This window comes from Oncorhynchus mykiss, chromosome 8 (genome assembly GCF_013265735.2).
Source record: "Oncorhynchus mykiss isolate Arlee chromosome 8, USDA_OmykA_1.1, whole genome shotgun sequence".
Lineage (NCBI taxonomy): Eukaryota > Metazoa > Chordata > Actinopteri > Salmoniformes > Salmonidae > Oncorhynchus > Oncorhynchus mykiss.
The window spans coordinates 89,231,554-89,245,780 of record NC_048572.1 but is presented as its reverse complement, the minus strand read 5'-3'; the positions used below and the strand labels follow the sequence as shown (position 1 = coordinate 89,245,780).

At 44.8% G+C, this 14,227-nt stretch overlaps 1 protein-coding gene across 2 annotated transcripts in view; it reads right to left on the bottom strand.

Annotated features, from left to right (window-relative positions):
* The window catches only part of LOC110530860 (ZZ-type zinc finger-containing protein 3), a 66,253-nt gene that overhangs the window by 45,561 nt on the left and 6,465 nt on the right, over nucleotides 1-14,227 (bottom strand). For both annotated transcript variants that reach the window (XM_036986720.1, XM_036986721.1), the window contains exon 2: nucleotides 545-2,350. In XM_036986720.1, the coding sequence (XP_036842615.1) occupies nucleotides 545-2,286 (1,742 nt within the window). In that variant the 5' untranslated portion in view covers nucleotides 2,287-2,350. The remainder of the gene's footprint in view (nucleotides 1-544; nucleotides 2,351-14,227) is intronic.

Here is a 14,227-nt window from a genome sequence, read left to right as displayed (position 1 = left end):
TCGTAAGAAGCATTTCAAGGTCCTGGAGTGGCCTAGCCAGTCTCCAGATCTCAACCACATAGAAAATCTTTGGAGGGAGTTGAAAGTCTGTGTTGCCCAGCAACAGCCCCAAAACATCACAGCTCTAGAGGAGATCTGCATGGAGGAATAGGCCAAAATACCAGCAACAGTGTGTGAAAACCTTGTGAAGACTTACAGAAAACGTTTGACCTTTGTCATTGCCAACAAAGGGTATTAAACAAAGTATTGAGATAAACTGTTGTTATTGACCAAATACTTATTTTCCACCATAATTTGCAAATAAATTCATAAAAAATCCTACAATGTGATTTTCTGGATTTTTAAGTTGTTTTGTCTATCATAGTTGAAGTGTACCTATGATGAAAATTACAGGCCTCTCTCATCTTTTTAAGTGGGAGAACTTGCACAATTGGTGGCTGACTAAATACTTTTTTGCCCCACTGTAGATATAATCTCAGGAATTGAGTTTGTCAATTGACAGGACAATAATCTAGATATAATCACAGGAACTCCCACTACGCACTCTTTGTTGTGTTTGAGCACCAGGTGGTCCGACTCAAAGTAATACACATCTGGTTCCTCTTCGTCCTCCACCTGCTTCTCCTCCTCCTGCTGCTGGCTTCCTCCTACCGGAACCTCCTTACTGGCTGCCCGGGCGCCTTCTCGGAGCTCCCCGTAGTCCCGACCGTCCCCTACTACCCTGTCCTTGTCATCCCCACCGGCTCCCTGCTCCATGGGAACCGACAGAAGAGATGGGAGAGACCCTCCCCTGGCCTGGGTGCTGGAGGGACCTGAAGAAGGGGTAGAAGTAGCCAGAGTAGCGTCCAGATCCAGCCTCCGACAGGCCCCCTCTCTCAGAGGGCCGTTGTCCCGAAGAGGGTCTCTGGGAGGGGAGCAGGGTTTGGGGGACGAGGGGGCCCCAGCTCTCCGGGGCGAAGTCCTCAGGGTGTATTGGTGTTCGTGGGGTTGGGTGAAGGACGGGGGCGAAGTGCCGGAGACAGAAGGGGTCTCTGAGTGGGTCTGGGGGGCTAGCAAAGGCATGGTGGATTCTCCTGAGTTGTTGATGTTGTTGTTTGTGATGTTGTGGTTTACGTTGATGATACTGGTGGCAACAGCATCCTGCACCAGTGGCCAACCATTACTTCTCCCGTTGGTACTCTCCTCCTCCTCCTCTTCCTCTTCCTCCTCCTCGGTCGCTGTCACTTCCTCCTCCTGACACACCGAGTCCCCCACTACATCCAACTCCACTTCCTCCTCCCTGACTGACAGGTGTGGGGTGGAGGAGTCCTCTTCAAAGGAGGCCAGAGGAGGAGCAGAATACTCCCCAGAGTCCCTAACCTCCTCCTCCTGCACAGGATCACAGTTTCTACAAGGCACTATGGGGTCTGGGGGCGAGGGGCAGGGCGCCCCCATCTGGCCGCCGTTCAGCAGTGCGGGACTGGGACCTGGGCAGCTGGTGTTAATGGCAGCGCTGGCACCCGGGGGGATTGTCTGAGCGTCAAAGCTACTGCTGGTCTGTCCCAGCCCAGTAGAGGATTTATGGGAGTTTGAGTTCTGGGGCGGAACAGGGGGATTATGGGAAGTGGAGTTCAGGGGCTGCTGAGCATGGCCGTCGCTCTCAATATGGCCGCCGCTGTCCTCCTCCTCCTCCTCCTCCTCACCTTCCTCTTTGTTGAGGTTCTGTGGAGAAGAGGAAGAGGGTGCGGTGCAGATTAGGTTGAGCGGGTCACCCTCTTCACTGTTCTCCTTGACAGTCGCTGGGGGGGTGCAGGAGGATGGGGGGATGTCAGGTTTGGCGGGTGCAGAAGAGGGGTCGTCCTCGGGGCCCTGCGACTCCCCGTGACGGGAACACCGTTTGGCCCTTTTGAGGAGCAGAGAAGCATCTCTCCCACCAGCCCCCGACGTCTCCTTCCCCCTCCCCTCACAGTTCTCAGCCTGGTCCAAACCCCCACACCCATCACTCTCTCTCTCTGAGCAGGACAGTCCCCTCTTCCTGGGGCTCGGCCATGTCTCCCTGTCCACTGGGGAGGCCTTGTGGTGGGTTACCTTTCCCTGGTGACCCCCAGGCTTCTCTGAGCTCCCAGCCTGGGCGTCCTGTCTCTTCTTGGGGGAGCGGGGAGCCCTGCTGCCGGGGAGCGGTGACCCCTGAACCTCCTCCGGCTGGGCGATGCTGCGGTTCCTGAGGGTTCGGCCACAGAAGTTCTCGTCCAATCCATTGAGCCCGACTGATGACCTTGTGACGCGTGAGGAACGTGACGTGGCCATGCTACGGAGGCGGACTACTGACGTCTCATTGTGCTGCTCAGTCACCTGCTGCAGAATGGGGTACCTGGAGGAGACAGAGGGGTTATAAGGCTTTGTAAAGCGAGGATACATAAGGCTTCATAATGGATACATTAGACTTCATAAAGGCTACATTAGGCTTCATAAGGGATACATAAGGCTTCACATTATTCACCTAGGCTCGTACAGGAAACTGACTTAAGAGAGTAGCATCTTCATATGCAAAACACACAGCACCTCCTGTAGGGAAATCCTGCTTCTATGTCGACAATGAGGCTAATGAACCAATCAGACTGAGTGTTGGGAAATTCTGACGGGCTGACAGGATCTTTCATCTAGTGCTGGATCAAAAGAAAGGCTGGACTTTTCAAAACATCAGCCCGGCTTTGATGCTCCGGCTGTGTGTTCTGTGTCTGTCTCCATCACAAATGGAACCCTATTCACTATGTAGTGCCCTCTTTTACATTTGTAAAAAGGGCCATCGGGCTCTGGTCTAAAGTAGTGCACTATGTAGGGAATAGTGTTCCATAGGGCTCTGGTCTAAAGTAGCGCACTATATAGGGAATAGGGTTCCATAGGGCTCTGGTCTAAAGTAGTGCACTATATGGGGAACAGGGTCCCATAGGACTCTGGTCTAAAGTAGTGCACTATGTAGGGAATAGGGTGGAATTTGGGACAACCCTAATCTCTGGTCAAGACCTGGGATTCGCATAGTACCCTGAATAAAAATATTAACAATTTCCAAGAGAAAACCATTGAATTACATAGTCATTTAATAGTGCAAAATATATACATACACATTTTATATAGAAATTCTAATAGTTCGCCTAATTTCAGTTTATGACAAAACAAGCAATGCTGAGAATCATTGAACCATTTAAACCAGCGAGAATCATTTAAACCATAGAGAATCATTGAATCATTTAAACCACTGAGAACCATTTAAACCACTGAGAATCATTTAAACCACTGAGAATCATTGAACCATTTAAACCACTGAGAATCATTGAATCATTTAAACCACTGAGAATCATTTAAACCAACCATTTAAACCATAGAGAGAATCATTTAAACCAACCATTTAAACCATAGAGAGAATCATTGAACCATCTAAACCACTGAGAATCATTGAACCATTTAAACCACTGAGAATCATTGAACCATTTAAACCACTGAGAATCATTGAACCATTTAAACCACTGAGAATCATTGAACCATTTAAACCACTGAGAATCATTGAACCATTTAAACCACTGAGAATTATTGAACCATCTAAACCACTGAGAATCATTGCACCATCTAAACCACTGAGAATCATTGCACCATTTAAACCAGAGAATCATTGCACCATCTAAACCACTGAGAATCATTGAACCATTTAAACCACTGAGAATCATTGAACCATTTAAACCATAGAGAGAATCATTGAACCATCTAAACCACTGAGAATCATTGAACCATTTAAACCATAGAGAATCATTGAACCATTTAAACCACTGAGAATCATTGAACCATTTAAACCATAGAGAGAATAATTGAACCATTTAAACCACTGAGAATCATTGAACCATTTAAACCACTGAGAATCATTGAACCATTTAAACCATAGAGAGAATCATTGAACCATCTAAACCACTGAGAATCATTGAACCATTTAAACCACTGAGAATCATTGCACCATCTAAACCACTGAGAATCATTGAACCATCTAAACCACTGAGAATCATTGCACCATCTAAACCACTGAGAATCATTGAACCATCTAAACCACTGAGAATCATTGCACCATCTAAACCACTGAGAATCATTGAACCATTTAAACCATAGAGAGAATCATTGAACCATCTAAACCACTGAGAATCATTGAACCATTTAAACCACTGAGAATCATTGCACCATCTAAACCACTGAGAATCATTGAACCATCTAAACCACTGAGAATCATTGCACCATCTAAACCACTGAGAATCATTGAACCATTTAAACCACTGAGAATCATTGCACCATCTAAACCACTGAGAATCATTGCACCATTTAAACCACTGAGAATCATTGAACCATTTAAACCACTGAGAATCATTGCACCATCTAAACCACTGAGAATCATTGCACCATCTAAACCACTGAGAATCATTGCACCATCTAAACCACTGAGAATCATTGAACCATCTAAACCACTGAGAATCATTGTACCATCTAAACCACTGAGAACCATTGTACCATCTAAACCACTAAGAACCATTGAACCATTTAAACCATAGAGAGAATCATTGAACCATTTAAACCACTGAGAATCATTGAACCATTTAAACCACTGAGAATCATTGAACCATTTAAACCACTGAGAATCATTGAACCATTTAAACCACAGAGAATCATTGAACCATTTAAACCACTGAGAATCATTGAACCATTTAAACCACTGAGAATCATTGAATCATCTAAACCATAGAGAGAATCATTGAACCATTTAAACAATAGAGAATCATTGAATCATCTAAACCACTGAGAACCATTGAACCATCTAAACCACAGAGAATCATTGAACCATCTAAACCACAGAGAATCATTGAACCATCTAAACCACTGAGAATCATTGAACCATCTAAACTACAGAGAATCATTGAACCATCTAAACCACTGAGAATCATTGAACCATTTAAACCATAGAGAGAATCATTGAACCATCTAAACCACTGAGAATCATTGAACCATTTAAATCATAGAGAGAATCATTGAATCATCTAAACCACTGAGAATCATTGAACCATTTAAACCACTGAGAATCATTGAACCATTTAAACCATAGAGAGAATCTATGACCACAAATAGTATTTTCCGCTGTTTGAAGCTGGTGTACAAAACCTAAAGTAAAAGACACAAACTAAACTTAAGAACGGGACTACAACAGGTTTAAAAATATAAAAATAACATTTCTATGTGAATTTGGTCGGGTCGCCCAAAAAGTTACACATTGTCATTTATTAGACAAAACCATAGAATTACATGTAGTAATTTAATTGACAAAACCATAGAATTACATGTAGTAATTTAATAGGATCTCTCCTCCCTTGAGGCAGTGTTAGATTATAATTTACACTAAATCCTCCCTTGAGGCAGTGTTAGATTATAATATACACTAAATCCTCCCTTGAGGCAGTGTTAGATTATAATTTACACTAAATCCTCCCTTGAGGCAGTGTTAGATTATAATATACACTAAATCCTCCCTTGAGGCAGTGTTAGATTATAATATACACTAAATCCTCCCTTGAGGCAGTGTTAGATTATAATATACACTAAATCCTCCCTTGAGGCAGTGTTGGATTATAATATACACTAAATCCTCCCTTGAGGCAGTGTTAGATTATAATATACACTAAATCCTCCCTTGAGGCAGTGTTGGATTATAATTTACACTAAATCCTCCCTTGAGGCAGTGTTAGATTATAATATACACTAAATCCTCCCTTGAGGCAGTGTTAGATTATAATATACACTAAATCCTCCCTTGAGGCAGTGTTGGATTATAATTTACACTTAACAAAAATATAAAACGCAACAAGCAACAATTTCAAGGATTTTACTGAGTTACAGTTCATTTAATGAAAATCAGTCAATTTAAATAAATAAATGAAGCCCTAAAATATGGATGTCACATGACTAGAATACAGATATGCAAATGCTGTTCAAAAGACACCTTAAGAAAAGAGGTAGGGACGTGAGTAGGGAAAACCAGTCAGTATCTGGTGTGACCACCATTTGCCTCATGCAGCGCGACACATCTCCTTCACACATACAGTGCATTCAGGAAGTATTTACACCCCTTGATGTTTTCCACATTTAGTTACAAATATGTTTTTCCCCTCATCAATCTACAAACAGTACCCCATGACAAAGAAAAAAAACAGTTTTGTTCATTTTTACAAATTTGTTAAGATAAAATTTAACTATCACATTTACATAAGTATTCAGACCCTTTTACTCAGCACTTTTGTTGAAGCACTTTTGGCAGCGATTACAGCCTCAAGTCTTCTTGGGTATGACGCTACAAGCTTGGCACACGTGTACTTGAGGAGTTTCTCCCATTCTTCTCTGCAGATCCTCTGTCAGGTTGGATGGGGAGTCACTGCACAGCTATTTTCAGGTCTCTCGAGAGATGTTCGATCAGGCTCAAGTGCTGTGTCTGGCTGGGCCACTCAAGGACATTCAAAGACTTGTCACGAAGCCACTCCTGTGTCATCTTGGCTGTATGTTTAGGGTTGCTGTCCTGTTGGAAGGTGAACCTTCGCCCCAGTCTGAGGTCCTGAGCACTCTGGAGCAGGTTTTCAGCACTAATCTCTCTGTACTTCACTCCGTTCATCTTTCCCTCGATCCTGACTAGTCTCCCAGTCCCTGAAAGACATCCCCACAGCATGATGCTGCCACCACCATGCTTCACTGTAAGGATGGCGCCAGGTTTCCTCCAGACGTAACGCTTGGCATTTAGGCCAAAGAGTTCGATCTCAGTTTTATTAGACCAGAGAATCTTGTTTCTTGTGGTCTGAGAGTCCTTTAGGTGCCTTCTGGCAAACTCCAAGTGGGCTTTCATGTGCTTTTTACTGAGGAGTGGCTTCTGGAATGTTCTCTTTTCTCCACAGAGGGACTCTGGAGCTTTATCTGAGTGAACATTGGGTTATTGGTCACCTCCCTGACCAAGGCCCTTCTTCCCCGATTGTTCAGTTTGGCCGGACGTCCAGCTCTATGAAGAGTCTTGGTGGATCCAAACATCATCTATTTAAGAATGATGGAGGCCTCTGTGTTCTTGGGGACCTTCAATGCTGCAGAAATGTTTTGGTACCTTTCCCCAGATCTGTGCCTCAACACAATCCTGTCTCTGAGCTCTACGGACAATTCCTTCGACCTCATGGCTTGGTTTTTGCTCTGACATGCACTGTCAACTGTGGGACCTTATATAGACAGGTGTGTGCCTTTCCAAATCATGTCCAATCAATTGAATTTACCACAGGTGGACTCCAATCAAGTTGTAGTAACATCTCAAGGATGATCACTGGAAACAGGATGCACCTGAGCTCAATTTCGAGTCTCATAGCAAAGGGTCTGAATACTTATGTAAATAAGTTATTTAAGTTGATTTTATTTTTTTGTAAACATTTCTAAAAACGTGTTTTCACTTTGTCATTATGGGGAATTGTGATGTCATTATGGGGCATTGTGATGTCATTATGGGGAATTGTGTGTAGATTGATGAAGATTTTTTAAAATAAGGCTGTAAAAAATGTGGAAAAAGTCAAGGGGTCTGAATACTTTTCGAAGCACTGTAGTTGATCAGGCTTGGCTTATAATTGTGGCCTGTGGAATGTTGTCCCACTCCACTTCAATGGCTGCTGGATATTGGCGGGAACTGGAAAATGCTGTTGTACAAGTCGATCCACAGCATCCCAAACATGCTCAATGTGTGATATGTCTGGTGAGTATTCAGGCCATGGAAGAACTGGGACATTTTCAGCTTCCAGGAATTGTGTACAGATCCTCGTGACATGGGGCTGTGCATTATCATACTGAAACATGAGGTGATGGCTGTGGATGAATGGCACGACAATGGGCCTCAGGATCTCGTTACGGTATCTCTGTGCATTCAAATTGTCATCAATAAAATGCAATACCATAACCCCACCATGGGGCACTCTGTTCACCACGTTGAAGTCGGCAAACTGCTAATCCACAAGAAGCCATACACGTTCTCAACCTTCTGCCCGGTACAGTTGAAACCAGGATTCCTCCGTGAAAAGCACCCTTCTGCAGCGTGCCAGCGTCCATCGAAGGCCCAATGAAGGCAGCTACGACGCAGAACTGCAGTCAGGTCAAGACCTTGGTGAGGACAACACAGATGCAGATGAGTTTCCCGAGAAGTTTTATGCAGAAATGATTTAGGTTGTGCAAACCAACAGTTTCATCAGCTGTCTGGGTGGCTGGTCTCAGACCATCCCAATTTCATCAGCTGTCTGGGAGGCTGGTCTCAGACCATCCCACAGTTTCATCAGCTGTCTGGGTGGCTGGTCTCAGACCATCCCACAGTTTCATCAGCTGTCTGGGTGGCTGGTCTCAGACCATCCCAGTTTCATCAGCTGTCTGGGAGGCTGGTCTCAGAAGATCCCACAGTTTCATCAGCTGTCTGGGTGGCTGGTCTCAGACCATCCCACAGTTTCATCAGCTGTCTGGGAGGCTGGTCTCAGAAGATCCCACAGTTTCATCAGCTGTCTGGGTGGCTGGTCTCAGACCATCCCACAGTTTCATCAGCTGTCTGGGTGGCTGGTCTCAGACCAATCCACAGTTTCATCAGCTGTCTGGGTGGCTGGTCTCAGACCATCCCACAGTTTCATCAGCTGTCCAGGTGGCTGGTCTCAGATGATCCCACAATTTCATCAGCTGTCTGGGAGGCTGGTCTCAGATGCTCCCGCAGGTGAAGAAGCAGGAAGTGGAGGTCCTGGACTGGAGTGGTGACATGTAATCTGTGGATGTGAGGCCGGTTTAAAACGACGATGGAGGCGGCTTATGGTAGATAAACTAACATTCAATTGTCTGGCAATAGGGCCTCATAGTACCCTCTGGTGGACATTCCTGCAGTCAGCATGCCAACTGAACACTCCCTTAAAACTCGAGACATCTATGGTGTTGTGTGACAAAACTGCACATTTTAGAGTGGCCTTTTATGGTCCCCAGCACAATGTGCACCTGTGTAATGATCATGCTGTTTAATCAGCTTCTTGATAATCCATCCTCCTTACAGGTGTGGCATATCTTGGCAGAGAAATGCTCACTAACAGGGATGTAAACAAATTTGTGCACAGAATTGAGAAAAATCATATTTTTGTCTGTAACATTTCTGGGACCTTTTATTTCAGCTCATGTAACACAAGACCAGCACTTGTCATGTTGCGTTTATATTTTTTGTTCAGTGTAACTTTGTTTGCCTAGACAATAATTAACAGATTGGTGTAATCTGGTGTGCAGTGCTAGGGCAAACACTCAGATGTGCACCCCTGTGAGTCCCCAGAACTAGGACAAGACAAATAAGGCTTTGTTTGACAGGGAGATGTAGACCGGTATTAAGGGATCTCTAACTACGGCCACTTTCCTCCTGCCCAACAAAACGGATGTTTGTCCGACCTTCTGATTGCAGATCTTATCAGAGATACCAGAGTGTAAAGACTGGTCTGAGGCGGTGATGAAAGGACTAACTGGTGGGCTGGAACTGGTGGGCTGTAACTGAACTAAACGACTATCGCCCCGTAGCACTCACTTCCGTCATCATGAAGTGCTTTGAGAGACTAGTCAAGGACCATATCACCTCCACCCTACCTGACACCCTAGGACCACTCCAATTTGCTTACCGCCCCAATAGATCCACAGACGATGCAATCGCCATCACTCTGCACACTGCCCTACCCCATCTGGACAAGAGGAATACCTATGTAAGTATGCTGTTCATTGACTACAGCTCAGCATTCAACACCCTAGTAACCTCCAAGCTCATCATTAAGCTCGAGACCCTGGGTCTGAACCCCACCCTGTGCAACTGGGTCCTGGACTTCATGACGGGCCAACCCCCAGGTGGTGAAGGTAGGAAACATCTCCACCCCGCTGATCCTCAACACTGGGGCCCCACAAGGGTGCATTCTGAGCCCTCTCCTGTACTCCCTGTTCACCCACGACTGCGTGGCCAAGCACGCCTCCAACTCAAATCATCAAGTTCGCAGACGACACTACAGTGAGATGCTCGATTACCAACAACGACGAGACGGCCTACAGGGAGGAGGTGAGGGCCCTCGGAGTGTGGTGTCAGGAAAATAACCTCACACTCAACGTCAACAAAACAAAGGAGATGATTGTGGACTTCAGGAAACAGGACAGTAGTGGAGAAGGTGGAAAGTTAAGTTCCTCGGCGTACACATCAACGACAAACTGAATTTGTCCACCCACACAGACAGCGTGAGGAAGAAGGCGCAAACCATGTGCATGTGACCAATAACATCTGCTAACCATGTGACCAATAACATCTGCTAACCATGTGACCAATAACATCTGCTAACCATGTGACCAATAACATCTGCTAACCATGTGACCATTAACATCTGCTAACCATGTGACCAATAACATCTACTAACCATGTGACCAATAACATCTGCTAACCATGTGACCAATAACATCTGCTAACCGTGTGACCAACAACATCTGCTAACCGTGTGTATGTGACCAATAACATCTGCTAACCGTGTGTATGTGACCAATAACATCTGCTAACCATGTGACCAATAACATCTGCTGACCATGTGACCTATAACATCTGCTAACCATGTGACCAACAACATCTGCTAACCGTGTGTATGTGACCAATAACATCTGCTAACCGTGTGTACGTGACCAATAACATCTGCTAACCATGTGTATCTGACCAATAACACCTGCTAAACATGTGACCAATAACACCTGCTAACCATGTGACCAATAACACCTGCTACCCATGTGACCAATAACACCTGCTACCCATGTGACCAATAACACCTGCTACCCATGTGACCAATAACACCTGCTAACCATGTGACCAATAACATCTACTAACCATGTGTATGTGACCAATAACATCTGCCAACCATGTGACCAATAACATCTACTAACCATGTGACCAATAACATCTGCTAACCATGTGACCAATAACACCTGCTACCCATGTGACCAATAACACCTGCTACCCATGTGACCAATAACATCTGCTAACCATGTGTATGTGACCAATAACATCTGCTAACCATGTGTATGTGACCAATAACATCTGCTAACCATGTGTATGTGACCAATAACATCTGCCAACCATGTGACCAATAACATCTACTAACCATGTGACCATTAACATCTGCTAACCATGTGACCATTAACATCTGCTAACCATGTGACCAATAACATCTGCTAACCATGTGACCATTAACATCTGCTAACCATGTGACCATTAACATATGCTAACCATGTGACCAATAACATCTGCTAACCATGTGACCATTAACATCTGCTAACCATGTGACCAATAACATCTGCTAACCATGTGACCAATAACATCTGCTAACCATGTGACCAATAACATCTGCTAACTATGTGTATGTGACCATTACCATCTACTAACCATGTGTATGGGACCATTACCATCTACTAACCATGTGTATGTGACCAATAACATCTGCTAACCATGTGTATGTGACCAATAACATCTGCCAACCATGTGACCAATAACATCTACTAACCATGTGACCATTAACATCTGCTAACCATGTGACCATTAACATATGCTAACCATGTGACCAATAACATCTACTAACCATGTGACCATTAACATCTGCTAACCATGTGACCATTAACATATGCTAACCATGTGACCAATAACATCTGCTAACCATGTGACCATTAACATCTGCTAACCATGTGACCAATAACATCTGCTAACCATGTGACCAATAACATCTGCTAACCATGTGACCAATAACATCTGCTAACTATGTGTATGTGACCATTACCATCTACTAACCATGTGTATGGGACCATTACCATCTACTAACCATGTGTATGGGACCAATAACATCTGCTAACCATGTGTATGGGACTATTACCATCTACTAATCATGTGTATGGGACCATTAACATCTGCTAACTATGTATGTGACCAATAACATCTGCTAACTATGTATGTGACCATTACCATCTGCTAACCATGTGTATGGGACCAATACCATCTGCTAACTATGTGTATGGGACCATTACCATCCGCTAACTGTGTGTATGGGACCATTACCATCTACTAACCATTACCATCTGCTAACCATGTGTATGGGACCATTACCATCTGCTAACTATGTATATGGGACCAATACCATCTGCTAACTATGTGTATGGGACCAATACCATCTGCTAACTATGTGTATGGGACCAATACCATCTACTAACCATGTGACCAATACCATCTGCTAACTATGTGTATGGGACCAATACCATCTGCTAACTATGTGTATGGGACCAATACCATCTGCTAACTATGTGTATGGGACCAATACCATCTGCTAACTATGTGTATGGGACCAATACCATCCACTAACTATGTGTATGGGACCAATACCATCTGCTAACCATGTGTATGGGACCATTACCATCTGCTAACTATGTGTATGGGACCAATACCATCTGCTAACTACGTGTATGGGACCAATACCATCTACTAACCATGTGACCAATACCATCTGCTAACTATGTGTATGGGACCATTACCATCCACTAACTATGTGTATGGGACCAATACCATCTACTAATCATGTGTATGGGACCATTAACATCTGCTAACTATGTATGTGACCATTACCATCTGCTAACCATGTGTATGGGACCAATACCATCTGCTAACTATGTGTATGGGACCATTACCATCCGCTAACTATGTGTATGGGACCATTACCACCTACTAACCATTACCATCTACTAACCATGTGTATGGGACCATTACCATCTGCTAACTATGTATATGGGACCATTACCATCTGCTAACTATGTGTATGGGACCAATACCATCTGCTAACCATGTGTATGGGACCAATAACATCTGATTTGATTACTGACATATCAGTGGCGCCGTGTTTTAGTATTTTGCTTGACGAAAGCGCTGATGTAAGTGATAGTGGGTCCGCTTCCCTCAAAACGAGTCGTTCAGAGACAAACTTTTATGTTTACTGCCCCTTCAGGGACCAACACGAGGAGAGGATATTCTGAAAGCCCTCGTTAAATTTTTTACTGATAATATTACTGACCGATCAAATCCGGCATCTGTGTGCACTGAGGACGCCCCAAACACGAGAGGGAAGGACTCATAGGCCTGATGAGAAAGAGAGAGCCTATTCCCCAAATGTGTTACATTTCTTTGTATCATTCATCAGGAAGCACTTGTAGCTAAACTCAAAGACTTACAGAATGTGATGCAGCAAGTCGTGCGTGTGGTGAACATTATTATTGCGAGGGCACTGAATCACCGGCCATTCCGCCAGATGCAGGAAGACTACCAGACAGAATACGGCGACTTGATATTTCACGATGTGAGATTTCTCTCTCTCCTTCACGGCCAGGGGAGAGAGAGGAGCCAGAGCTGGCTGATCCACAGGCAGGGGAGAGAGAGGAGCCAGAGCTGGAGGAGGGAGAGAGAGGAGCCAGAGCTGGCTGATCCACAGGCAGGGGAGAGAGAGGAGCCAGAGCTGGAGGAGGGAGAGAGAGGAGCCAGAGCTGGAGGATTCACAGCCAGGGGAGAGAGAGGAGCCAGAGCTGGCTGATCCACAGGCAGATGAGAGAGAGGAGTCAGAGCTGGAGGATTCACAGTCAGGGGAGAGAGAGGAGTCAGAGCTGGAGGATTCACAGCCAGGGGAGAGAGAGGAGTCAGAGCTGGAGGATTCACAGTCAGGGGAGAGAGGAGTCAGAGCTGGAGGATTCACAGTCAGGGGAGAGAGAGGAGTCAGAGCTGGAGGATTCACAGTCAGGGGAGAGAGAGGAGTCAGAGCTGGAGGATTCACAGTCAGGGGAGAGAGAGGAGTCAGAGCTGGAGGATTCACAGTGGATATTAAAGCTGGCTTTTTAAACTAACATCAACTGCCACCTGAACACGGGGAATCTCCAGCTCCAAGGGAACGATAAAACCCCAGGAAAAATGCTGCCTGTGGTCACAGCATTTCAAAATAAAAACCACCACACTGTTTATACCTGACAGTTTGTTAATTTACCAACACTCAGAGCAGCCAACCCAGTCATACTGCAACGTTTTAGCTATGATGCATTTGTGTGTTGGAAGAGTTGAAGTTGGACTTCAATGAGAACCCCTATCATGTGCCAGTGTCATCTCTGA